The sequence below is a fragment of the Triplophysa rosa genome, linkage group LG9, assembly GCF_024868665.1.
Source record: "Triplophysa rosa linkage group LG9, Trosa_1v2, whole genome shotgun sequence".
Classification (NCBI taxonomy): Eukaryota; Metazoa; Chordata; class Actinopteri; order Cypriniformes; family Nemacheilidae; genus Triplophysa; species Triplophysa rosa.
In genome coordinates this window covers 16,393,017-16,418,961 of record NC_079898.1, presented here as the reverse complement: position 1 = coordinate 16,418,961, position 25,945 = coordinate 16,393,017, and the positions used below count along the sequence as shown (strand labels likewise).

Sequence of the window (25,945 nt, the reverse complement as noted above, 5' to 3'; positions counted from 1 at the left end):
GGTCAGCCTGACCCAAAATGTATTTCAGTTTAATAGCCGGGATCCAAGATCAGTACCAAAATGAATATTTCATATCTAAATGCTGCCGCTATTCGTCTGGATGGCGTAAGACTAATCAGGGGGTTGAAGTGAGGCCATTTCACACTCAATGGCCTGTTCATAAGCAGATGCTTTCGTAGTAACATTAGAGCGCGGCTTAAAGTGCCGTTGTTGAAGACAGACTGGGATAGACTCCCATAGAGCTTTTTAAAAAGTGTGAAACCCCCTCTTGGCAAGACTTTAGTAATAATCTCTTGGTCTTATTTGAAGAGTGAGGAGGGGGGGCTTCACTTACTCCAAAGTATTTATCTCTTCTGCTCCTGAATTTGAGAACAATTGCATTGATTCCATGAGGTGTCTAGCATTCCCAGACAAATAAAATATGCCTATAGGGTAAGGGCAGATGCAGAGTGTGTTTAGGGGAGATGAAATAAATGGGAGGATAGATGAGGAGGGTATTTTTTCTTCTTCCTTGCCTTTTTCTAAATCTGTCTAAAGCTTAATTTATATATATATATACTATATATAGTATATAGTATTTATACTTTTTTACTTAGGATAGTTTTTCTGTTAGCTAGCATACATAATGTAAATAACAAATGTCACGTCAGTCCAAACCACACCTCCAATTAGTTTTAGCCAATCATCACCTTTCGTAGACATCAGACTGTCACAAAATCAGACTTTCAATAAATGGTTATCATTTACATTTTAAATTTACGCATTTGGCAGACACTTTTATCCAAAGCGACTTACATTGCATTATACTATACATTTGTTTCTAATTATGTGCAATCCCTGGGATCGAACCCATGACCTTGGCATTGTTAGCGCCATGCTCTTACCACTGAGCTACAGGAAGATTCTATATATTTATTTATTTAGAAGTAATCCTCCATTTACTTCGAATTAAATGGGGGATGAGATCTGTTTGGTTCCTGGCATTATTCCAAATATCTTTTTTGTGTTTAGCAGAACAAAGAAATGTGTATATGTTTGCAACAATCTGAGAATGAGTAAATGATGACAACATTATCACTTTTGGGTGAACTGTTCCTTTAAATAAATAATGTTATCAGTCAAATTAATGTTTAATTTTGTTTAATTTTTTTGGCAAATGAATCACACTCAAAATGAGTGTAGGGAGGCAGAGAGAGAAAGAGAGTAACCATTGTGAAATTTGTGACTCTTCAAGCATAATTTTAGAGGTGCTGAACTATTTACAATATTACATGTAGTATTAACACAATATTGATAATCATGGTTTGTAATATCACGGTTATTGTCACAACCGGCATGTTGTGACACCCGTAATGCTAACAAGTGAAATCGTCTTTGCAAAATTAAACCATCAGTGTATTTTATCAAAATTTTTATGTGGATAAATAGTCGGCTAAATACTGGTCTATTAAACTCTACAGCGTACTAAAACCCTTTACGCTAGATGGCAGTTGTGTAATGTGCTACGTCCGAGGTGGATACCGAGGAGGTCTGAGGAGCACATGCACACTCTCAAGCTCTTCTTTTAAAGCCAGTAGAGACCCCACGGAATCCAGAAACATGTGGGAACAATTTGGGCCCAGACATTTATTTCTTTGTTTTACTGCTTGGCTCTCCGTCGGAGAGTGTGTCGGGCTGGGCCACAGGCTGTCTGGATCATGTCAGAGGCCGTGAGCATCAGGTTTCTGGGACGAGTCGCCAGGCCAGACGGAGAAGGAGGGTGTGCGAGAGAGAGACTTGAGGAGTTCGAACTAGACAGAAGGATCTCTGGTGGGAGGAAACTGACCTACTCTTTCAACCCTCAACCCCTCTTAGAAAAGCCCCGTTAGCCTGCGAGCGAAGCCAGGGCACCAGCTGAGAAAACAAAATACTCCTCTCCATCACTACCACCCCTCTCTTTTCCACTTTTTTTATAAGGACATATTTCAGCAGCTAGTGGACGGGCCATTGAATCAAAAGATTCCAAATCACTTCTGGAGCAGCTTTCATTTTTATGTCTAACTTTCTCAGTTTTTTCTTATCTCTTCTATCTCTTATAGTCCCGTCCAGACGAGGAGACTTGGAGGTACTGGGCTACTGCTTGCTCCACTGGCAGTGTGGAACTCTGCCCTGGCGGTCTTTTCTCAGGAACCCAGCTGAGGTCCAGGATGCAAAGGCCAAGTATGCTCTCCCCCCTTTCACCGCAGGTCTACGCTTTGAGTTGTGTGTAGTGGCCGCTGATCAGAGGCCCCATGTGCTTATTCAGCCTAAATTATTCACTCAACTCTTTGTTAAACCTGCTAAAGTTGTAGATGGAAATTTTCCCGAAGCCATATTTGGCAGTTTAAAATAGATTCGAAAAGTCTGTTGTATTTCGATTTGAGATGTGCAACACAATCTGATGCATTTAAAATGATGATAGTTGACCTCTTCTTTTGTCACGTTGACCACAGGCTAATGTCTAACCTTCCAGACTCCGTCACGAGCATGTCCACCTCTGGCACCACCACAGGTATGTATACGTTTGGATCAGGGACTTAGTTGCCTCACCACAGCACAAATATCCTTGCTTCCCCTTCATCAACGGCCTCTAGCGTTCCTGCAGTATCTCCCCCCTCCGCAGGGAGAGAGGGTATGCGTGTCTCCTGAATGGGGGCTTTGTGATCTATGATTATGATGAGGCCCTATTCCCCCAACCTTGAGAGGCTGGCTGCAGCTGGACCAGAAAGATAAGACCTCTAACATGCATCACGGCCACGCACGTGGCGTACGTTCAGTCGGGCTGCCACAAAGAGAACGTTCGGTGGCGTATGACTGCACCCGGAGTATTTATTACAGTGAAGAATGGAAGGTGCCCGTATTAGACGCACATTTGTGTTCTGGTATGAACAGAGAGGGTCTTCTACATAGTGCTCCTGCCACCATCCATTTGTTAGGAAGATATGGTTTTTGTTCCCTTGGAATGAAAATGTAGTCCGTTGTCAGTGGCCCGGACGTTTCGGTAAGCATCTAGGTCAGCCGCGGGATGCATCCGCATAAAGCATGCGGACCATTTCAGCTGGGGTTTATCTGTGAATTATGCAAATCTGCAGATGCAGTCTTCATGGCTATTAGGAACTCACTTTTTAAGGAGGACACGTCTTGGTGATTTCGGAAGCATCACGATGAGGCATCTAGTAGCTTGTCCTGCTAAACACCTGATGTACATTGTTTAACCTTTGCATTATTTTATCTTGTTACCAACAGATGTCTTTCTTTTATTCTCCTCAGAAGAGATCGCCAGGTTCCTGTTATACGTAAAGGGCCTAAGCTACAATGAAAAGCCGGACTATCAGGTCCTAAAGAAAGTTCTGTCAGGACCGGGGCTGCAAGGCCCACTGGACCTCTCTAGGCCGAGAACGTCTGAGACATCCAGGCCAGCCACACAAAGGGTGAGTGTGTGATGCTTTGGCACAGCAGCCTAGTAGTCTTAATAGAGACCAGATAAGCTAGAGCTGGAGCATTCAGGGAAGCCGGTGGGATGCGGCAGATTTATCTGTCTGGGAGAGAGAAGATTCTTAGGTTTGGGAGGCCTCCCGTGACCCTTTCCATGCTACACTGACTCCCACTCTTGTTCTGAGATGTCAGATCGGCCTGTTGGCTGTGTTAGACGTGGAACGAAGTGCGATTTGGGAGAGTTACACAGTGGTCACAATCCTTTAGTTTAGAGCAGTATACCTTACTTTTTTTGTATGCATGCATTTATGTAGTTGCTATAGGTGTATTTAGCGCTTAAAATACATCACGCTGGGTTTCTGCTAACCCTATCCAGCAGATGATGCAGGTAATAATGGCACTTTTCCCTGTGTAAGGGGAACGACTGGTGAATCTTGACCATGGTGTCATAGGTTAACCTCCGCTCACCTTGCCAAAAAGCTTATTGGATGACAAGAGGTCTGAAATGGAGAGGCCTTCATTTCAGTGAAATCACTTCACAGTTCACTGCGAACTTGAACCGCCGAACTTTACGAAAACCCAAGCAACCCAATTTGGGGCTGTTGAATACACACATTTTTCCGAGGCCGAAAGATCACCGGTTAGAATTGCCTCTTATCTTCATGTGGAGATGTCCAGCAGTTTGATCCGTGGTTCAATGGAGAGGGCTCGGCGTTGAGGATCTTGAGATGGGTTGGTGTTGGGGTGTTATTTACCATTTGCTTGTACGTTGATCTTGAAGCCAGTCTGCACAATAACTGATCCTATAGATATTTAAGTACTGCATTTTTAGATCAAAAGAAGCAGGAATCATACACATGTGGATAACAATACATGTTCAGAGACTTATAAGTAATTTAAAGGATTAGTTCACCTTCAGAATTAAAATTCTATCATCATTTACACACCCTGTTGTCTAATTTTCTTTCTTCTGCAAAACACAAAAGAAGATATTTTGAAAAATGATAACCAAAAACCGTTGGTCCCCATTAACTTCTATTGTATGGACACAAAACCAGTCAATGGGGATCAACGGTTTTCTGTAACCAACATTTTTTTTTAAGTATCTTTTGTGTTAAGCAGAAGAAAGTAAGTCATACAGGTTTGAAATGACAAGAGGGTGAGTGAATAATGACAGAATATTTATTTTGAAGGTGAACTATTCATTAAATGTTGTCTAATGTTAGATTTGGAATGTCGCATTATATAAAAATCATGTTAATGTCCTTAAATCTGGATTAAACCTCAGGATTTGTTTAAACAATGATTCTTCTGTTTAAAGCTTGGGTAGTCTGGGTGACCGTTCAGTATCACCATATTTCAGCAGCGTAGGAACATGAGAGTCCTTGATATATAGAGTCCTTCCAAAGCATTCTGAAGAACTCTGTGTCTTTTTCCTTTGACCATACCTTTTAAACACATGGAAAACATCAGTGTCAACACCAAGGGCATTAGGATTTGAATCCCCTTTTCTTTGTAGTCAGATTTTCTCTGTGGTTCTGTTCATCTTCTAGAAGATCTAGCTGTAGTTCCTTTGAATAAAAGCTAAAACAACATCATCAATGTCCCCCTCGTGTCCTAGCTCTCCCGAAACCACGAGGCTAGTCGCTTCTTGTCACTCCAACGCTCCTGGAGTTTATTTTGCCTACAGCTGACCTCGTGGTGATCTGTGGCCAAATTTAGTTTGGACAGTTGCCACCTTAGGGAGAGCAGGAGATGTCATCAATCAGGTTAGGTCCTCTCCTCTCTGGATCCAGGTCAGGGAGAGAGCATTGTGCATTCACAGGAGAGCGCGCTTAGCGACAAAAGCAAGTTAATTCCTGTAAATTTAATTTAACTTAACCCACAGACCACAACCCAACCCAAGAGTACTGACAAAAAACCTGCCAGATCAAAGCCCGTGGCAACTGTGGAGGAAGATGATGAGGAAGAGATGCCGGGGTCAACACCGAATAAAGTCTCAAGCAGGATGAAAAGAGAGACACACAAGCAGGTATAATTCTACAAACATTTCTCATATGGCCCATTCTACAAATTTTGTCCCACATCAAAAAAACACATTTAAAAAGCATTCAAGTATTCAAATCTTAGTTTTTTTACTAAGATCCCTTCTATCATCTTTTGAAACCCACAATAATACTTATAATCTGCGTATGTGGCTGTTGGTTTTAGCAGCATAAGAAACAAGTTTTATACAATTCTGAATGGATTGTGTATTGCACAGAAACAGCACAACGAGCACTCCCTTTATAATTACTAAAAAGCTGTCACTCATCTTCGAGATCTCTAGCAGGCCTAATAATAATTTACGCAAGGAATACAAAAGCCCCGACATGGAGTTGATAAATATAGTGGAAAGGTATATAGAGGGAGTGTGGCGGGGGCGTTTAAAATGTAAAGAGACATGACAACTAGCCCATAAACAAACTTAATATAAATTATTGTAAATAATTCATGAAATTTACCATATCCATTGAATGAATTTAATCACATTTGTCATTATCATTTTTACTCAAATAAAAATATCTGAGGGGAGCTTGAATTGAAGGGGAGCTGGGGGATCTGGGACCCCCATAAGTAAAAAATAGACTTAGGGGGTCCCGGACCCCCCAGTCCCCCTTCAATTCGAGCACTGACCATCACTACTGAAAATGTGTGTCACAACCGAAACATGGGATGTTTTGTCAAAAATAAAGTATATTGAATTATCAACTAAGATGTTATGATAGTGTTTGGTATAATGTGTATATATAAACTTTGAAATCGGTATGATCAACCTTTACAAACAAAGATTGGATTCAAAATACAACAAATCTCATAAATCACACTTGAAATATTGTTAAAATTATAACTATTATTGATTTACATGTGGATTTTTTTAAATAGCTAAAAATATATTTAAAGTAGATTTAAACAAAATCTTAATATGTAAACATAATCCTTCTTTTTTAAAATGATTTATTATTGTGTTTCGGTAGTGACACAATTTGGGGAGAGGAAGAATTTTCAGAAACTTTCTTAAATTACAATATGAAATTTAACTGCTCAATTACTAGAATTTGAACCTCTGATATTATACAATTTTTGCATACATTAAACATTTCTGGGGAAAAAAATCTGTAAAATGGCCCATATAACAGACAAAATAGATTCTAAACAACTTCATTGACTATGAAATGTTTAACTGAGTAAATCATATTTTTTTACTTATATGCAGTCTTAAAACAAAACACAACACTTATGGTGGGACAACCTGATTGAACACCAACAAACGATATCGGGGTGATTTAGTTTTGTTTGTTTTGACTTTTACAGAGACCACACAGACCTATCACAGCCACTAAAGGCAGTTCCCAACAAAGGTCTGCATTTCTAGACAGTGATGAAGACTCGACTGACAAAGAAGAGAGCCTGCCTCCGCGAGCTCATCCTAAAACAAGAGCGGGAGCACGACAGAAACAGACACTCCAGCAAGTAATACCAACAGCAGAGCACAGAACAAATGCCCACACAAACCACAATCAATAATTATTTTCATAGTAATCCAAACAGCTCGAAGTTGTAAATGCATCACATTCGCAAGAAATAAAAATATGCTTGGCGAGTTTTATTTGATACAAATTATATTAACATATGCAACAATCCAATCCTCTCATTTACATGTATTGTGAAAAGATAAAAAACTGCTCCTACTAAACAGGAAAGGAGGAAAGCAGATTTTTATGGTGAGGCATGGGGAACCGAAAGAAGAAGAAATAACTATGAGCACCAGCGTGGATATACTGGGGGACTAAATGACTACCATAGAGAACCTGGCAGAGAAGACGACTACTGGGGGAACTACAGTAGAAAACATAACTGGAATTACAACCGCTGGGAAGAGCCTGATTATAGTGAAGATCACTGGGGGAGTTCTGTTTGTGAATGGGAAAATGAATGGACTCCACACGGTTACAGGGAAGCAGATGGCCTCCGAAAATCAGTGAATGGTTCAAAATGGGGCATCAGGTCAACCAAACACAAATGGATCTTGATTCTTTTATTTGTTGTGATATTGACTGCTGTTGGTATTGTCCTTCGACTCGGACTGTTCCAATGACTTCAATGTGTTCAGTTCTCCGATCATGAGACTGGAGCTGTTGTACCACATGACTGTGGTTATGAGTTTTGTGTGACAATTTTCACAGTAATGGGCTGGAACAATAAGAAATCAGTATTAGATTAGACTTTTTTGCAATAATAATGAACTATTTTTAAAAGTATTTTATTATTGTGAAAATGTTTAAATAAAATCATCTTTATAAGCAGTTTGCATGTTCTGTTTTTGTGAATTGGGTAACACTTTGCAATAAGATTGTATTTGTTAACATTAGTAAATGCATTAACTAACATTGAGCAATATCATTTTTAAGCAAAAAATAAATGCCTCACATTACGCAATAATCTGGACCAAACATCGGACCCGATCGAGGCTATGGATAAGATCTTTTCAAAGATTCTCGGGAGGGGAAAACCATGGTAAAATCTGGCCGAGAATCCTATAGTCTGAGGCAGGCTTAATTGTTAACTAGGGCTGTCAAACGATTAATCGCGATTAATCGCATCCAGAATAAAAGTTTGTGTTTACATAATATATGTCTATGTACTGTGCATATTAATTTTGTATTTATAAATACAAACACATACACATGAATACATATTTAGGAAATATTTACATGTATTTATTTATATTTACTAGTAATTGAAATTATATATAAATGTTTATTAATTTTTAGATTTTCCTTAAATATATGCATGTATGTGTATGTGTTAATAACTACAAAATTATTATGCACAGTACACAGATATATATTATGTAAACACAAACTTTTATTCTGGATGCGATTAATCGCGATTAATCGTTTGACAGCCCTATTGTTAACAAAAACAATTTTATTATAAAGTGTTATCCTGAATTATTTTCAGAGTGCCGTACCTTGCTACAGTAAGGACATTCTCCAAATACGACATTGAAGCTTTGGCGACTGGTGGGCAGACCTCTCAACCACTGGTGACAAACAGACCAAAAGATATAAATGTGATAGAAAAAAGTTATTTTTTGTTTGTTTTTAAACAAGATAAGTCCTTTATTCTTACCTCATAAAGACAGACCTGATGAAATGGCTGACCACAGCGTGGGTCATTGCAGACCTGATCTGGAATGGCTGATTCCAGACGATAAGAGTAGCAGATACCACATTCCACACTGAAACTCTACCACAACCACAAAACAAGATGAGATGAAGTTTAGGTCAAGCTATCTATAGGCACTTTTCACAAGCCAAAATACAAATTAGGGCGTTAAACTACAGTATTAAATATATTCTTTTTAAAAAAGGCACATATGTAAATATGAATCAAGATGAAAAAATAATTTACAAAGTATCTAAAAATTGTGAAAGTCTAATAATAATAAGGGAAAGCATCATTTCTTCTTAAAATTAACATAGCTGAGTTTGATGAAAAATTCTGCATTTGCAATTCACACCTCCCACTGGTTATACAGTATAATAAATATAATAAATGGTTCCTTGTATTTGTTTTCCACAGTATGAGGAGACTTATCAGCACTATATACTGTATGCTTCACACAATCCTTATGTAAAAACCGCTTCATCTAGATCGAAGGATCTTTACACGTCCCCTCATTCCTGCGTTTCTGTTCTCCTCTACTGCTCTACTGTCCATGTTTGCATACTGCTGTTCAGATAATTAGAGGCATTTTTCCTCAGCAATTCATTAAACAGATGCAAGATACTGTATCTTCTACAATTTCAACATTTGGTCAAGTAAACTTTTCTCCCTTGAGAATGTTAATGATGGTCAAGTATTAATCTGTGGAACAGACTGTGAATAAACACAGCGCCCTTTCAACCCCCGTTGAACAGAAAGACAGAATGCATTAAACATGCACAGGGGAAAAAAAGATAAACGGTAGCGCTATGATTACACAGCTCTTGATAGAGATGAAGATTTTGCCACCTTTGTTATTCTAATGATCTTATCTGTAAACAACCCATTTAAAAGAAATCCTCAGCCACCTCTCCCGATGATAAAAAACATAAAGAGAAAAGCAGGGGGGAAAAAACACAGCGAGCTTCAGATGTGATGGCGCTGTGAAACTAATTGTAAGTGGCAGCGTATGAGACGAAAATATGCAATGTACAGATTTTTCGTGGGTGGTAGGCGATGGAAATTCTATCTCCAACACATCCTTCATATTCTGTAGGACACTGCAGTCAGGGTTCCTATGAGGAGAGGAGGAAATCATACCGTTATGCACTAATTAAATGCATACAACAACGTCATGATGGTATAATGAATACATATCAAACATTACTGCCCAGAAAATTTGGCCATATCATTCTGTGAATCAATGTTCTGGGCCAAGAAATATCCCACTGTGTGGTATAGACTTCTAATTCATTTTACACTATATTAAAACATCCACTGTAAAATATCCATTCCATGCATACTGCAGGAAATATGCATTGCATATTTAGCAAACCACATTGGTTTGTCATGAATTACCATTCATTTCCATATAATATTTTGTAATTACATAAAGCATTCTTACCATAAATGCATATTGGCATTCAACTTATTCCTTAAAGGAGTGACCACTAAAAGACAAAACGAGAATTACAATCATAAACACAACTGCATTAACAATAAGGATGTCCAACAGGCATTAATACTACATGTAACAACACTGTTCCACTCTTTCTACAGTATCAATATAAAGTCCACACGTCTCACTGACAGGCAGCTGCTTTCACATGTGTGACCGCTCGAAAAGTTTTCGGTTAAATTGTCTGTCGTCACGAGACATTAATGTAAACGCATTTGGTTTGTCTTCAGTGAATGTAAACGGACACGAAAAATGAGATTTGTGTCAAAACATCGGGTCTGTTCTTTGATTTTGGACATTGCAGTGCAGCAATATCAACACTGAATTAAAAAAAGAAAATCACTCACTGCTTTTTTACTTTAAAGGCGTAGTTCACCCACAAATGAAAATTCTGTCATCATTTACTACCCCCAAAGTTGTTTCAAACCTGTATCAATTGCTTTCTGTTGAACACAAAGATATTTGGAAGAATGTTATCAACTGACTTTTGAAATTTAGAGCTTTCCCCTAATATTTCCTCTCACACATCGATTGTATCACCTTAGAAGACATGTATTAACCTCCAGAGTTGTTTGGATTAATTTGACTAATGATGTATGTCATATACATCCAGAATGAGGGTGAGTAAATGTTCATGTTTATGTGAACTGATCTTTGTTCAATTTTTTATTTCATAACGACTTTAGTTATCCAGTAAACCATAGTTTGTTTTGACATCTTCATCTACAGTATTTCTTTTAAAAAGCATACGCATTAATTACCGTTTCCGTAAAAGCAATATTACACACATAATACAGACTTTAAAATGTTTGCAAAGCAACGGGAGACAAAAATGTCATCAACATAAATCATATCAATCAATCTACATGGCAAAAACAAGCCTGAGGGAGTGCACCGCATGAAAGCAAGAACAGTGCTCACCCCCTTAATGTAGCCGAGCGGTTTCAATTAACTCGACCTCATCTCTCATTCAGCGTTCCTCACCTGATCGTCGAGTGCTGACAGACAATGCACAGCGCTTCATTTCTTACCTCTAATCTCTGTTCTCTCTAAGAAATGCCACAGCAGAGCGGCGAAAGAGCCGGTCATTTCCCACTGTGACAAACAGTCTGACAAAAAGGGGAATATTCAAATAAAACGTGCTCATCACGGCTGTTCCACCCGAGAGATCAATCTGGGAGAAACGTGATAGCTGCTCTCTCTGTTTGTCATTTGTAAATGCAAAAAGCAATATTTCTGTCTGACCCCACGCTCGGAGGGTCCGCGACTGCCGCCGTCTTGACTATTGAAGTGTGGATTTAATATCAATGAATAACATTGCTAGGCAACCGACAATGTGTTCTGTGTGCCACTGTCAGCCAAGCATGACCTTGGATTTAAAGAAACAATCACGGCGGCTTAAATAGTGCAAACTGACCTCCATTCAGACATCATCTCACTCTAAATCTAAAAGCGCCAACATATTGCGGGCTGTCAGCCCGGCCGGTCCCACTGAACCGGTCCTGTCTAAATGCAGTAAAGCATTTACAGCATGCGCGTTTATGTACGGAGGTAATTGAAAAACAAGAGCATGCGAGCGAAGAGCGCCTTTCTTGCGTATGAGCTGCCGCTCAGATGGAGAAAACGGCATCCGTGTGAAGATAAACATACGGACGGATCTGCAGATATGAAGAATGCCTACCATGCTCAGCCCCGAGCAGGCAACATTCCGGCAGCATTTTGGGGTGTCTGGGGTCAATTTGTACCTTTATTGAGACGTTGTTTCCTGGAGAAGAACAACAACATGGCAGCTCAGTTGCTTTGATATGACATGACAAACAATATATAACTCATCCTTATGTCATTCCAAACCTGTGTAGTTTGATTCAAAATGAATTTGAAATGCAACATTACTTTTTTGGCCTTTTGGTGCTTGACAGTTTTTGGTCACTAAGATAGCAAAAGGCATAGTTCACCCAAAAGTCACATATTTCTTTTAAAAATAAGCTAGTTTTGTATTTCACAAAGACGTAACAGTGTAAGGGTGAGTACATTTCTGAAGAGAATAATCCTAGTAAAGAGAAGTCCATCTAGTTACCTACAGCGATTCTTCTCATCGAATCTGCTTTAGTGGGTTTTTCTGGTTCCAACACCCATGTCTGCTCGTCTATTTCATCCATGACCGACCAGAACTCGGACAGAGCCTCCACATTTAGCAGGAACTGACTGTGGACATGCGCCAATGTGCTCTAAGAACAGAAACATAGAGAAAATAACTACTCGAAATCAGTTTAATGCTTCAAATATGAAGAAGGGAGTCGGCGTTGAATATTAAAGTAGCTCAACCAAAAATGTTAATTCTGTCAGTATTTAGTCACCTTCTTGTCATTTCAAACCTGTATAACTTACCTTCTGCTGCAGAACACAAAATAAAATATTTTGAAGATGGTTGGTAACTGACCAACAGCGGGACCCATTGACTATTGTATGGACACAAAACCAATGCAAGTCAATGGGAACCACCGTGGTTCGGTTACCAACATTCTTCAAAATATCTTCTTTTGGCTTCTGCAGAAGAAAGTAAGTCATACATGTTTGAAATGACAAACTGGTGAGTAAGTGATGACAGAACGTCATTTTTGGGTGAACTATGCCTTTAAATGCCTTAAAGGGGTATATAGTAGTAAAATGTGGTATATGGGGGAAAAAAACTGTGGACCAAATCTTGATGCATAGACAAATGTAGAAATACAGCATCTTAAATAAAACAAGCAGCGCATCCTAATGTTTTGATGTTTGGTTCCTAGAAAAAGTGTCACCCATGTGATATTGTGCAACTCATTATATGCTGAAACAGCAGGGCTTAATTCAGACATCGGCTGGGCTGTCTTTAATATCTACCCTACACTACTGAACACATATGGAAGATGTTGATACTGCCCACATGCATGGTTTCATATCACTTCTTTATACAAACACTTTAGCCCTCAGCCATCCAACTTAAGGAGGAAAAAGGGAAAAAGTCCCATTGAAGTTTTGCCAAGTGTTCATCAAATACCTGTCAACAAACCATTGATTAAAGCCCCAGGAACAAATCAAATAGAAAAAGTGACTGAACAGGAAAAGACCCAAACTTATACATCAGCAAACAAAAGAAATCCAGCACTGAAAACCACACGCGACCCATCTACAGTACACCAGAGCAGCTTCCTCTAATTCTAACATACACAAACACAGTAGGCCTCTGTTTCCTCTGGAGCTGTCCGGCTGTAAGGCAGAGCTAATGGTTTGAGTATGGCCACTCATAAATTACAGCTGATGATTGACAGCTGATAGGGTTGGCCCCTTTTCACTCGGTTCCGTCAGAGCGAGGGAGTGCAGGTCGCCCACGCTGCACCGACCGCACACCCGAGCTCCTCGCTTTTTACCCAACTGCCCATTCGAGGTCTTTAATCTCAGCTCAGAATGAGAACGCTTGGAGTCTGGACACCAGATCCTCTCCGCTCAAAGCCACGTCCAGCAGTTTATTTTTAGCGTTGCTCAAGAGGTCTCCGGCTTATTCAGCATCAAGTGTACTGAACTTTGGAGGCGTGAGAGGAGTGTTATCGAAACTCAACATTTTCAGCTTTTGCGTGACGCCACTTTAAGCAGATGTCAACATGAATAGTAGTACCCAAAATGACGATTATTTTCTTTTTGCTCAACAGCAAATGTGAAAGATTGACAGCATGACAAGACACATGAACATTTTTATGCGATTTTTATCACAGTTTTCAAATGATCAAAAATGTATTTCACCATTTGTCATTTTCTTCAAATAAATGCAAATTGAAACAATATTTTTATTTGAAATTTGGGAGAAATATTGTTAGTAGTTCACATAATATACGACAAAAATGATCATTTTACCTAAATAAAACATACCTATAAATAGTACATTCAGAAAAACTGAAAATAATTTGAAAATGGTCTCTTAATTCCTGACATAGTAAAAGATACAAACATGAACCTCTTTCATCAAATTGTTTTGGCTAAGCATCAAATGTGTCTACATTTTCTTAACTGTGCTGTACACAGTAAGTTTATTTAGTTTATTTTGCCTGTGTATTTCTGACGCAAGGTACATTGATTTTAGGTCCTCAGATGTTAAATCCCACTTGTCAACAGTAATTTTGCACCATTGTAATATCTCAACAACATAATACAGCCAATCTCAGCTGATTTAAGAGGGAGAGGACTTTCTGTATTTAGAAAATGAGATCCCATGTTTTTGTCTTTTGTCACATAATTTGCATGCTGGTGTTGATTATGTGCCCGATACATTTTCATACATGTTAAATTGGAGAGCGCCGAGGCAGAGCTGAATGCTGCAGCAAAAGCTGGTAATTGAACACAACAAAACAAATCAAATGACTTCTGTTTTTTTTAGACCGTAGCACTAAAGCAAAATATACAGCATCATGCGAAGAGAGAGATAAAAATGAAGAGTACTGTCGTAATTTGTGTTCAGTTGAGGATTTGAGACCAACAACACACATTAATGTGCATGAGCGTTTTCCAGCACCGCACAGGAGGAAATATTCCGACATGAACCTAAAATGACGGGTCATTGTGCCAATACAGCGCACACAATTTAACATTGCACAGGTGCAAAGACGCAGCAATTATTTTCCAATTAATGCCAGTCGTGTGATTATAGTTATGCTTTTATTTAAATATACGGTACAGGTGAGATGTCCTCATAATTGAAGTTCTGTTGGAAATGTGCCCAAAATTGGAACAACAATGGATTCATCTCTAGTGAGGTGACACAATGCTTACTCTTCTGTTAACTCTTCCAATATGGTCCCTCCTTTTAATGTTCAACGGTGCATTTTCAGTCATTTAGTGAACAAGTGTCAAGTAAATAAATCAATAATTGCACACACAGATATGTCGTTTTCCTTAATGTTCATTGTCTATAATTGTGAAGGACCCACCGTCAGCAACAAAGATGGGTTAAACTGATTATTTATGTACAACAATAAAAAAGTTCCTAAATAAGGTCTATGGCCTGTAGAGGAGCGATGATTGTTACTCACATACTATACTAGGTTGGGTTATTTTCAGGGTTATTTTCAGAAACGTGCATGTGTTAACTTGTGATCTGCTGATATCTCAATAAAAGCCCTTATGAAAATTAACCATATTTTTACTATAGTAAGTAGAGGTGGGCGGAATGGCCAAAAATCTATTTCACAGAATGAGTAATTTTATTTCATGGTGACGATATATTTCATGAAACAATCTCCCATTAAAATTCTATATTTTATACCTCATTTTTCTTAGATTGATTTAACTAATTTATTTATTACAGTTCATTTAAATGCTCACCATAGTTAAAATGTAGGCAAGTTATGAAAATGTACTAAAGATATCAAATTAAGTTCTGATAATCAGTTGTATTATTTATTCATATTTATCTTCTGGCTATATCATATGTATACAGTAGGAAGATAGACAACATACAGTATATAACAGTAAAGTATGAATATGCACAAACAATGAGAGTACAGTATGACTAGTGTTATAAACTGGTGTTCATGGGGTCTGTACTGTAGGTCTTTATCGCTCTTCACTCTCTATTAGATGAGCAATTTTAGTGTGTTGCGACTCTCTGTCTTTAGGTTTGTTTATTCTCGGGCTTGTTTTTGCACTGCGAGTCTCTGGTGACTCCTCACGCGTCTCCCAAAACTGGAGGTAGAAGCGCGTCACATCAAAGCGCTCGTGCGCATTTCAACGTAAGTTTCACCTTGGCTCGCCTGAAGTTAAACTTTATAAAACTATTAACAGCTTTTCAAAACAACCTGACTTCTGAAATACGTGTTGAGAACGAGCTTTTTTAAATGCTGGCGCAGATCCCTGAGAGAAGCGCCGGACTGGAGCGGATCTCTAAACTACAGACTGAAAGAAGGTCAAAAGAATGTTTGATACGTTCATTTGTTACGGGTGGATTAATTCATTAGTTTTTTTTTCAGAATAGCGCCTAATTTGCACAGCGCCGAGTTAACCACGCCTACTTATTTACATTCCGCGGAATACACGGAACATAAAAATCTCTTACGGTTGACATTTTATTCCGCGGTAACGGAATATTCCTTCCAGCCCTAATAGTAAGCATAGTTTAACTATAGTATTTGCAGTAAAGCACAAGAACCACAAATGTATCATAGTTTCATTAAGTAACTACAGTTTATGTTATAAATGTTTTACTTCAACTGTGGAATCAAAACTGGGAATCGATAAGAATTAAAATCAATAAGCAGAATCGGACTCCCTAAAATTCAAAGGAACAAAATCCTAATAGTATATAAAGGTACCATGATGCTACTACAATGGTTAAATATTTCTCATGCTCGGTGCGATTATATTTGGTCAATTCCAGCGTTATGGATGTGACCTTTTCAGTTAAAACTTGAACTATAAATCCTCGGAGAATGTATTTAGTACCAATATACTGAATCATCGGTTTGTATTTTACCAAATCCCTGGTCATCGAGTCCATCCAAAAAAATCAGTCTATGCAAGAGTTTTCAGTTTTTTTTAAAGATAAAAAAATGTATGCGTTATGAAAGTGACCAAAAAGGATGCGCGTACATAATTTGTAGGATTTCTATGAATTAAAATGAAAACGTGAAGTAATCGAATTAAAACCAAAAGCAATAATACCCAACAAATGGAGAAGGAATGGTTCTTCATAGAACATATAATAGTTCTTTTATTTTAATTTTCATGTGTCCATTTATGAGGAATATGGCCAGTTATGGATGTGACAATTCCGTTATGGATGTGACAATACACTTACATGACTATGGAAAACTATGGAAGAGAGACTTGGGTATTTAAACGACCAAATATTGACATGTGACCTTTACGTATGGTAAAAACCTTTCATAAAAACTTTTCATCTTAAGGTTGATTTTCCATGGAATTTGTAGCTAATATTTTTGTCTAATAGAAAGAGAACCTAATGTTACAGTATGTTTTAACATGCTTACAAACCTGCTGTGAAAAGAACCTGTGTACAAATACACATGTATTGCAGGTACATTAAACGGCTTTTACATTATTACTGTATATTATATCTTACAAGTTCAGCTATGGTTAGTCTCAGCCTCAGACGTCACGCCCACGATCCGTTGGCTGAACATCTGATGCATATGGCACACTTTTTTGGAAACACTTCAGCACGTTCGAAGTTGTCATCTGATTTGTTCAATTTCATAGGATTTCCGGTAGACGTGCGTGTCGCGTTCTTTAACGGACTGCCTGGAAACAACACGAAGCCGTCTGATCTAAGAAGTAAGCTGTCGTGTTTACAACAGTTGCTATAAGAATTCATCACGATCGACTAAACACTTAATTCTTAAAAGTATGCAAGGTTCACAGCATAAACTTATAATCATTTTGTTGCTGTTAACTTTTGACACGTTCGTGAATTCACACCGGTCTGTTACTGCGGGGACATTTCCACGCCTCTAAACATTAACGCGGCTCAAGACGAAACGTGATTGGTTGCTTTACACCTGTCAGTCATATGGCCTATTGGGCGGGCCTTGGCCAAAGAAAGCGGCGATAAGTGCCGATAAGTCTGGCTACGTGAGACTAAGCTATGGTGTACTTTATTTGAAAACAGGCTGAGAAGTGAAAACTCAAGCAGTGAGCATCATCTCTCTCTGCACACCAGGAGTCTGGCCGGGTGACTTGCTGAGTGTAAATTGGGCTGAGACACACCTGCATCCATATCGCGCCAAATCTCCTGATCCACATTATAGATTACTCACACACACAACAGTGCAGGTAATCATCGCTCATTCAAATGTACGTGAGAGAAGCTCGGACAGACCTTTCTCTTCTCTGAAAAGAATAGATGCATCAAGACATCAGCAGCCCAGCAGGACTTCACCCAACAGAAGGCTGCGGTGTGCTGAGCTGGTCTTCTCTGTCAGAGAGCCATGTTCTGCTGCCATCTCTCACCCGACACAGCTTCAGCTCCCTCCCCAACTCACTCCACTGCTGCGTGGAACGCCAAGTCGCTTTCATCCACCTCAAAGTAATTGGAGCAAACGTATGACTGAAGCGGAGCCTGTTTTCAGGGTGGGAGGTGAAACCAGAGGACGATGATAAAACGAAAACGACAGTGAAAAATGGGTCTCCGTTCACGTTAATTGTTATACGTAAGAGGAAACTCGCGGAGGCTCATTAGAGGCCGCTTATGTATGTAGCTTTCCAGATCGCCGTCCTGTTGGTTTATTTGGCACGGTTCGAGCCTTTGTGAGTGGAGGTATTGTTTTTATGGAAGCAACATCAAAGCGACAATGCAGCACGAAACACCTTTCATCAACAGAAACGCACCTTCAAATGCCAAAAAACTTTGGTAATTAAACTAATTGTACTTCAATTGTGATTAAAAAAAGAGGCTAATTTCAGTGGTATAAATAAACAAAAAAAAACTTCAACTCACTGGTAAAGTGAAAACTTTTGAATGTTACTTTGTTCAGATTTTTACTTAGAAAATTTGACTTAAAAAGTACCTGTGCGGTCCATGTGATGGTCAACGGAACAGGAAGATCTGCAGAGAATTCTGGGGCCTCAGCTGGATACTGACAACAAAGTAAAAAAAGCGATAATTTGAACGTTTAAGACACAGAATCCTTGTGATCAAGTTAATACAAAATAGTTGGCATCAGTTGACATCTACTGTTCAAGTCATTTTTAAAATGCATACAAGTATGAGTGACACAAATGGCACTTCCCAGAAGGACCCACAATTTCAACCTCCTCAGTACTCCAATAACAACCAATAATACATGTTTGGGTAAGACCTCACAACCCACAAGCAACTGAGCCGCCTTGACCGACTACTGTTGCGTGAGCCGCTGTTGGGTGACGGAGGCCCTTGTGAAAGGTGCCGGGCTCTGGGAAGATGAGCAGATGTGCGGTGGTTAGATCACTGCTATTTTTAGCTCACCGCAGGACGGTGGGCAGGTGGGCACAGGGGGCTTCTCACGCCCTGCTGAATCTCATCAGAACCCCGTGCGGACAGCCACTGGCATCTACAACACATCCATACGTCCGACGGCTAGCCAAGCTCACGTTCATAGCCCAGCACTCAGACAAACCACTCACGTGCCATCATTTTCTGCTTCTGCTGTGGCCCCTGTAATCACCTTATGTAGATCACTCACGGTCTTATCTCTGTCACCGCATCCACGCGGGCTTTCTCACCTCTCCTTCAGGCCTCGCCGCAATCTCACCTCTCCATCTCTCAGCATAATCTTACATTCACAGCACATTAGTGCCACCTGCTTAAAGTTAGATACTAAAACCAAAGTTCTGCTCTTTTTTGTAGTCCAGTTGTTTCCACAGAGAGTCTGGATTAGGAAAGCTGTACATTTGCATCTGTGACCCACAAAAATACTAAGTCTGCAAAATGACAAACGTTATCTCACTGAACAAATCTTCACAGACAAAAACTAAGAGCTATAGGGCCAGACTTACTAACAGTTTGCCGTAAAAAAACTACTGTCTGTATTTACCAAAGACACGCAGTGAAAATTAGCGCTGAAAGGACGTGGACACAGCTGTTTTTGCGACTGACTTTATTGCATATGGATTTGTAGGAGTTTCCTCTTCAGACGCAAAGTTTATGGGAGGAGAGTATTTAAATATTTCACACAAGGCGATTTACTAAGGTTTGCGCTTGTCATTGTACTGGTATTTGCGGCAGTTATTTAACGCCCCCAAAAACCTAATTTGCACAACGTTAAGTAGATTGTGTTGATCATTATGGGAATGAGATATTGTGCCTGTGTTTTTAAATGTGCGCCTTGTTAGTAAATCATCCACAGAAATTTCCACTCCCATTGGCGCTTTTTTTAAATTGCGCTGTTTACCTTAATGATAAATGAAACAATCAATATCACAATAATAAATCAATAACAACATTATTATTATTAATGAATTAATTAAGATTTTTTTTTAGAATACTGTGTTTCAGTGTGACCCAACAACAAAAAAAGACTGATTTGTAAAAAATGGTTTGCAAAATATATATCATTGAGAGAAAATAAGAGTTAAAATAGGTCTTGACCCTTGGCTTCACCTTGGACTTGAGTTTGATTGTAATAGCGTGTTGACGTCCAGCAGAGTCCTCTGCCTTCAGCTTGAGCGTGCAAAACTCTGCATCGATGAAGAGCAGCCTGCCAAAACAGATCAATAGCGTCACACATAAGACCACACACACATCAGACCTGTCAAAACATCATTGTTATAAATAAATACAACAAATATTTTATTGCGGGAATGTGACTGTTACATGACAAAAAAATCAGCCAGGTACTTGGGGTGGGATGAGGAAGATGGAGCAAGATCCTTCTGTGCTATTTTTTAATTCCTCACCAGTGTACATACATATGCATCAGACAGACAGACCGTTTGGGAGTCTCATTTCATATATGTTTAATATTTTTATTCAAACACTCCAAATGCAATCATATAATATCTCTTCATCATTGCACATGGTCAAGATTAGTCAGGACAAAGGGCCCAGACCTCAAAGCTTAAAGCAAATTGATTTTCGTTGACTTCTCATTTTAAGATGCACCTCATACACAGTGCTTTCACCTTCCAAACAGTGCTGAAAGTCTTGAATCGACTACACCAAACCACAACAGATTTATGCCTGCTAATGTTCCAGCACTTCACATGACACGCTCGTATTTCACCAGCTTATTTACGAGTCGTGTAACACAGCGTTTTGTGGTTGGTGTGTGCACGCACACTTTGCTCTGAGGGTTCCCGTCGGCAAAGATTGCAGGATCGCATATCCACATGTACCTCTTAGCACTTAGATCCACATAAAACATATTGGAGAAAAACCTCTACACTTCTAATCACTGCAGAATATAACCAACTCTCAATGATGTACTGTATATTTACATTACAACAGTTTTCTCACTACAGCAACTCACTAGTGACAATTTTGTAATTTATACTTACACTGTTTGCAATGGATCACAACTACAAATTAGAGAGAATTAAAATATATGACAACATTCATATTTTAAGGTTTTAAATAGGGATGCACCGATATGTACATTTTGGCGATAACGATAACCGATAATTCTTTAACGTTGGAAGCCGATAACGGATATATTTGCCGATATTGGTGTTGGGTAAGTGAAGGTCTTTGCACATACAATCCGAAATTTTTGTATATGTTATTTCGTATACGTCATTCTAAAAAATTTTCACGGACAGAAACCTTGCACACTGAGTCCGATGCGTATTTATTAATCCGTTGCGAAAAAAAATCCAGTCCTGAGGTTGCATAACGAGGAAGGAGAGTTCCACCTCCTTGGAACTGCGGGATTATCCTGACCGATTTAAAATTAACTTCAGGATGTCAGTTGCTCAGTTTGATGCTTTGCTAGCGATACTGAAGCCACATATTAAAAAGAAGACCACCAATTTCCGTGAACCAATTGATCCTGAACAGAGACTGGCAGTATGTCTAAGGTGTGGACACACACACGCCGCAGCGCGCGCGCACACACTCACACCAAACTGTGGCATCGGACGAGTTTTACATTAGGGACAATAGCCAAAAAACATTTGAAAACGATTCTTACGGATGCGAAAAACGCAGAAAATCAAACCCGGTCCGAATTTTTTTATGACGGACAAAAATATCGGAGGCAGTGTGTAAATGTGATTGACACAACGTAAGGTCGTATTTATTTTTTAACGTACGGAAATTTCGGACGAAAATTTCGGACTCAATGTGCAATGGGCTTGACTCTGAAAAAGTAATTAATGACTAGTTACTAATTACATATTCAATAGTGTAATTAGATTACTGTACAAATTACTCTCTCCAAAAAGTATTTAGTTACTTATTACTAATTACTTTCTATATCCTACATCAACCTTGATTAGTTAAGTGATTGAAGGATAGACATGAAACGGCTTATTTAATTCATTCAAATAAATAATATTAAACTACATAAAGTACTCTTATTAACTGACCAAAGTATTACAAATGTAAGAATTATACATTAAAGCAAGGATTTTAAAGTTAGACTTTGAATTTTGATGTCAAGTCCACTATTGCACACACATATTACACAAAGTATTTAGTTTAATTACATCAGAAGTAACTGTAATTAAATTACAGAAAAAATAAGAGTAAACCCTTACTTTACTTTTTCAAGGAAACAATAATTAAATTACAGTAACTAATTACTTTGTAACTAGTTACACCCAACACTGGCCAATATACAGTAAAATTCCCTAAAATGGAAACAAAAGGCAAAATTTGGACAACTGCTTTTATTTGAAATCATTCACTGCAGAAAACAAGGTAACCATTAGTTCTACTTTTCCCACTGAAAATCATGTACCAAGCCTACTTTACACTAGTTAACGATTCTTTAACCTACAAACTTTTCTGGTATATTTTTTATGTAATAAACAAATTATAGATGTTCTTCCAGAGCAACCCAGAAAAATGTTTTTAATAGCCACATGTCTCAAAGGTCTCAAGACACTCAAACAATGTGCTTTTGTTCCTATAATTTACACATTCATAAATACTGTACCTACATCAACAATGTTTTGCTAATAGCAGTAAGTGAATGATCTCAACAGAAATACAGTACTGTACTGTATTTTAACTGTGTGCAGCTTGCAGCTGAAGAAGTTTAATCAGAGGAAATAATTTATGATTTATCGGCCGATAACATTAAAAATGACCATTTATCGGTCGATACCGTTATGGTCGATAATTTATCGTCCATCCTTAGTTTCGAAGCTTTATTTATATTTTTTTCAATTTTTCTTACAAACTACATGTTATTAATTGTGCAGATTTATTTATTTATTATGAAGCGTAAAAAACCTTGCTTATCTCTTCACGTTCAATTCAAACTGCAAGCTCACAATTCAGGCAAAATTTCATTTCTTTTGCTGGGGTGCAGAAGATTCAGTAGCAACTACAGACTCTCTCTCTCACAACCCACGGGACGAATCTTGTGCATCACATTCAATTACATGAGCTTTTGGCACAAAATCACACCAATCATTCATTTTCTCAAAAATTGAGATCTCCTTTCTGAGCTGGAATCCCGTTCAGTCACTTTGCATTCTACAGGGATATGCTACTACAGTATCAGGCCTCGCCGCTGTTCACCTCAGCTGATTGAAACAGCTTGACAGCTCGACGTCTTGCTGGGAGGATTGATGAGAACATTACATTTGCAACTAGAAAATCAGCTTCCTTCATAAACGGCACAGGAACACTTGGAATGTTTGCATACAAACAGGCCACAGATGAAAGCAAAAAGCCATACAAAGAATTTTTGTCCGAAGAGCACGGGAGGAAGAAAAAACCCAAACTGTAATACAGCCAGGGCCGTTTTCTGACCAATTCTTATCAACTATCCAGAAATGCAAAAACCCAGCTACTGAAAATAGTACAGTTATTCCATTCTCACAGGTGCCACCAGGGATCATGGGTTTTAAAATCTAACTGCTGGCTAGAGTAAGATGGTGAGAGGACTGGCCAATAGGAAACCTGCTCAGGTGTCATTATCTTGGCGGGGTGTTAAAAGACCACAGCGAGAGGCCCGCGTTTCTCTCTCATACATGTGCAAGGTGTGACAACCTCTCACCACGGCTCCTATGCATCAATAGTCTAAAAAAATTCTGAACAGTTTCGGATGATGATGTCAGACAAAATGCAATATCTCACAGTAAAATAGGAGCAAAATGGGATCAAAGTCAAAATATTCCACTTTGATTTTCTTATGACCCAATGCTTTCTGTGATCGTTCAAATGGCACACTTACATACCACTTTAAAGCAGCGAGAAACGGATGTTTTGTAATTTCCTAAATATCTGACTCTTTTGAACTTTTCTGAGGATAAGAGGGGAGAACTGGCATGACCCCATCTATACAGTAATTAACTGTAAATGTGGCTTCTTCAAGGCAACTAAAACTCATTAAAATGACCAGGTTCTGCGGCGCATCCCCCTTCCTAAACCAATCAGAGGCCACAACTGTGCCGGACTTGAGGCTATTAACACAGACATGAATTAAGCATCTTAATTAATCTCAAGTGCATTTACAGATAGCGCTAGTGTATAATGCGTCTGACCGCAATTCAGGTCTGAAATGTGCACCTTATTTCCAGACCAACTTCTACATTTCCCCATTAAACTTGTGAGTGGGTCTCCAATTAGACCAATTTGCATCTGCTAATATCATAATTATATCTCTGGACATTAATAGAAAGTGGGAAATGAGAAGCCTACTGAAATCACAGCTTGATACATGGCTGACAGACACCACATTAGCCCCCTTTATTACAAAGCAAGATAGATGAATGTTTGCATAAAACATTGATGACAGACATACATGCCAATGCGGATGTAACTAAAACTAAACACAATACAATTGAATACAATGTGATTCTAGGGAGGCCACAACTCAAAACATCATACTTATCCCATCCTAAGATCTCCATCTCTGTTATCAGCTGGGAATAATACTGAGGTGGCGAAAAGGACTGGCATCCTGGTTGGCTCTTCAACGCCACTTCCTGATAAAGAGAAGTTCGTAAGGAGAAGCACATCATTCATTCAATAACAACCCATGCATTCATTATGGTAATCTGATGCCGAATGTTACATGATGTAAAACATTTGTCAACAGCCCCAGGGATAAAAATCATATTGCTAAAGCAATATTTACCAGTACAGTCCTGAGTTCCAGGATAAAACCCATCAAATTTGTTGAATGCTGTAATCTCTGTTAAAACAGAACATACATGCTTAACTATTACAGAATATCAAAACCTGTACCTGTTCATTTGACTAATGAGGGTGAACATCAGAGTTAATTATTAATCATTTTAAATTCATAAGAAAATAATGAATATGAACCCGTCAGGGTACAACATAAATCCAGGCAGGGTACAACATAAATCTAATCTTTTTATCCTACAGGCATATGGAAAATGATTATTTTTTCCTCAACAAACATTACATGTTAATTAAGACGCATTTCTTGAATGATGAGAAATAGCTGGAAACTATTTCCCATTGATTTACTGTACCTGTTTCACAATATCTTGATAACCATGAAGTAGTCGTTTCATTTGCCAACAACAGTGCAATCTACAAAACAATAAAAGACAAGTCAATGAATATGACTACACTGCCAAATGGCACTGAAACGTACTATTCATAAACCCATATCCAGGTTAAAATATCATTCAGTAATAAATTAAATAAATGGTGATCATACGTTGCCTGTTTCATCTGATGGTCGGGGGGTAAAGTTATTCTTATCCTAAAGTCTTTTTCCTGTCAAAGACAAATAAGAAGTGACATCTGAACTGCTGACTATTGGTATGGTATTCACATAATGTCATACACACTGAGGACTTCATGGATATAAACGGACAAGTTAAACTAGCTAGTTAACATGATTCCCTTACTCACCAGCGCTGTAATGAACCCATCGTAGACTGTATTCTCTTTATTAAGCGAAATTATCATAGGGCTTTCTTTCATCAGCAAACAGTTCGACATTATACATACAAACTGTCCAGTATTTTGTAAAGACGCGTATAAACCTTAGGTAAAATAAACGTGTACACATTAAAGAAAAAAGCTTTGAGGAAGGGAAACAATCGATTGCTGCTGTCAAAACAGCACCAGTACCAACAGATCCAAGCAAAGCGAAAGTACTTCCCGCA

General features: G+C 38.6%; 2 protein-coding genes across 3 annotated transcripts in view; one reads left to right on the top strand and one right to left on the bottom strand.

Annotated features, from left to right (window-relative positions):
* vrk2 (VRK serine/threonine kinase 2) overlaps positions 1-7,812 on the top strand; it is a 13,187-nt gene extending 5,375 nt beyond the window's left edge. The window contains exons 8-13 of one of the 2 annotated variants that reach the window (XM_057342183.1): positions 2,079-2,199; positions 2,472-2,530; positions 3,292-3,449; positions 5,342-5,485; positions 6,808-6,966; positions 7,193-7,812. In XM_057342183.1, the coding sequence (XP_057198166.1) occupies positions 2,079-2,199; positions 2,472-2,530; positions 3,292-3,449; positions 5,342-5,485; positions 6,808-6,966; positions 7,193-7,591 (1,040 nt within the window). In that variant the 3' untranslated portion in view covers positions 7,592-7,812. Of the gene's footprint in view, positions 1-2,078; positions 2,200-2,471; positions 2,531-3,288; positions 3,450-5,341; positions 5,486-6,807; positions 6,967-7,192 lie in introns of both variants that reach the window. The other variant, XM_057342182.1, reaches the window with a different exon arrangement.
* On the bottom strand, positions 7,575-25,945 carry fancl (FA complementation group L). The gene is made up of 14 exons (XM_057342184.1): positions 25,689-25,945; positions 25,492-25,550; positions 25,301-25,361; positions 24,937-24,993; positions 24,687-24,784; positions 20,286-20,382; positions 18,715-18,783; positions 12,240-12,390; positions 11,844-11,927; positions 10,109-10,154; positions 9,698-9,779; positions 8,629-8,745; positions 8,468-8,539; positions 7,575-7,686 (listed from the first exon to the last, which is right to left on the bottom strand). Exons 1-14 carry the CDS (start codon positions 25,776-25,778, stop codon positions 7,651-7,653), a joined length of 1,119 nt encoding a protein of 372 aa, XP_057198167.1. The 5' UTR covers positions 25,779-25,945; the 3' UTR covers positions 7,575-7,650.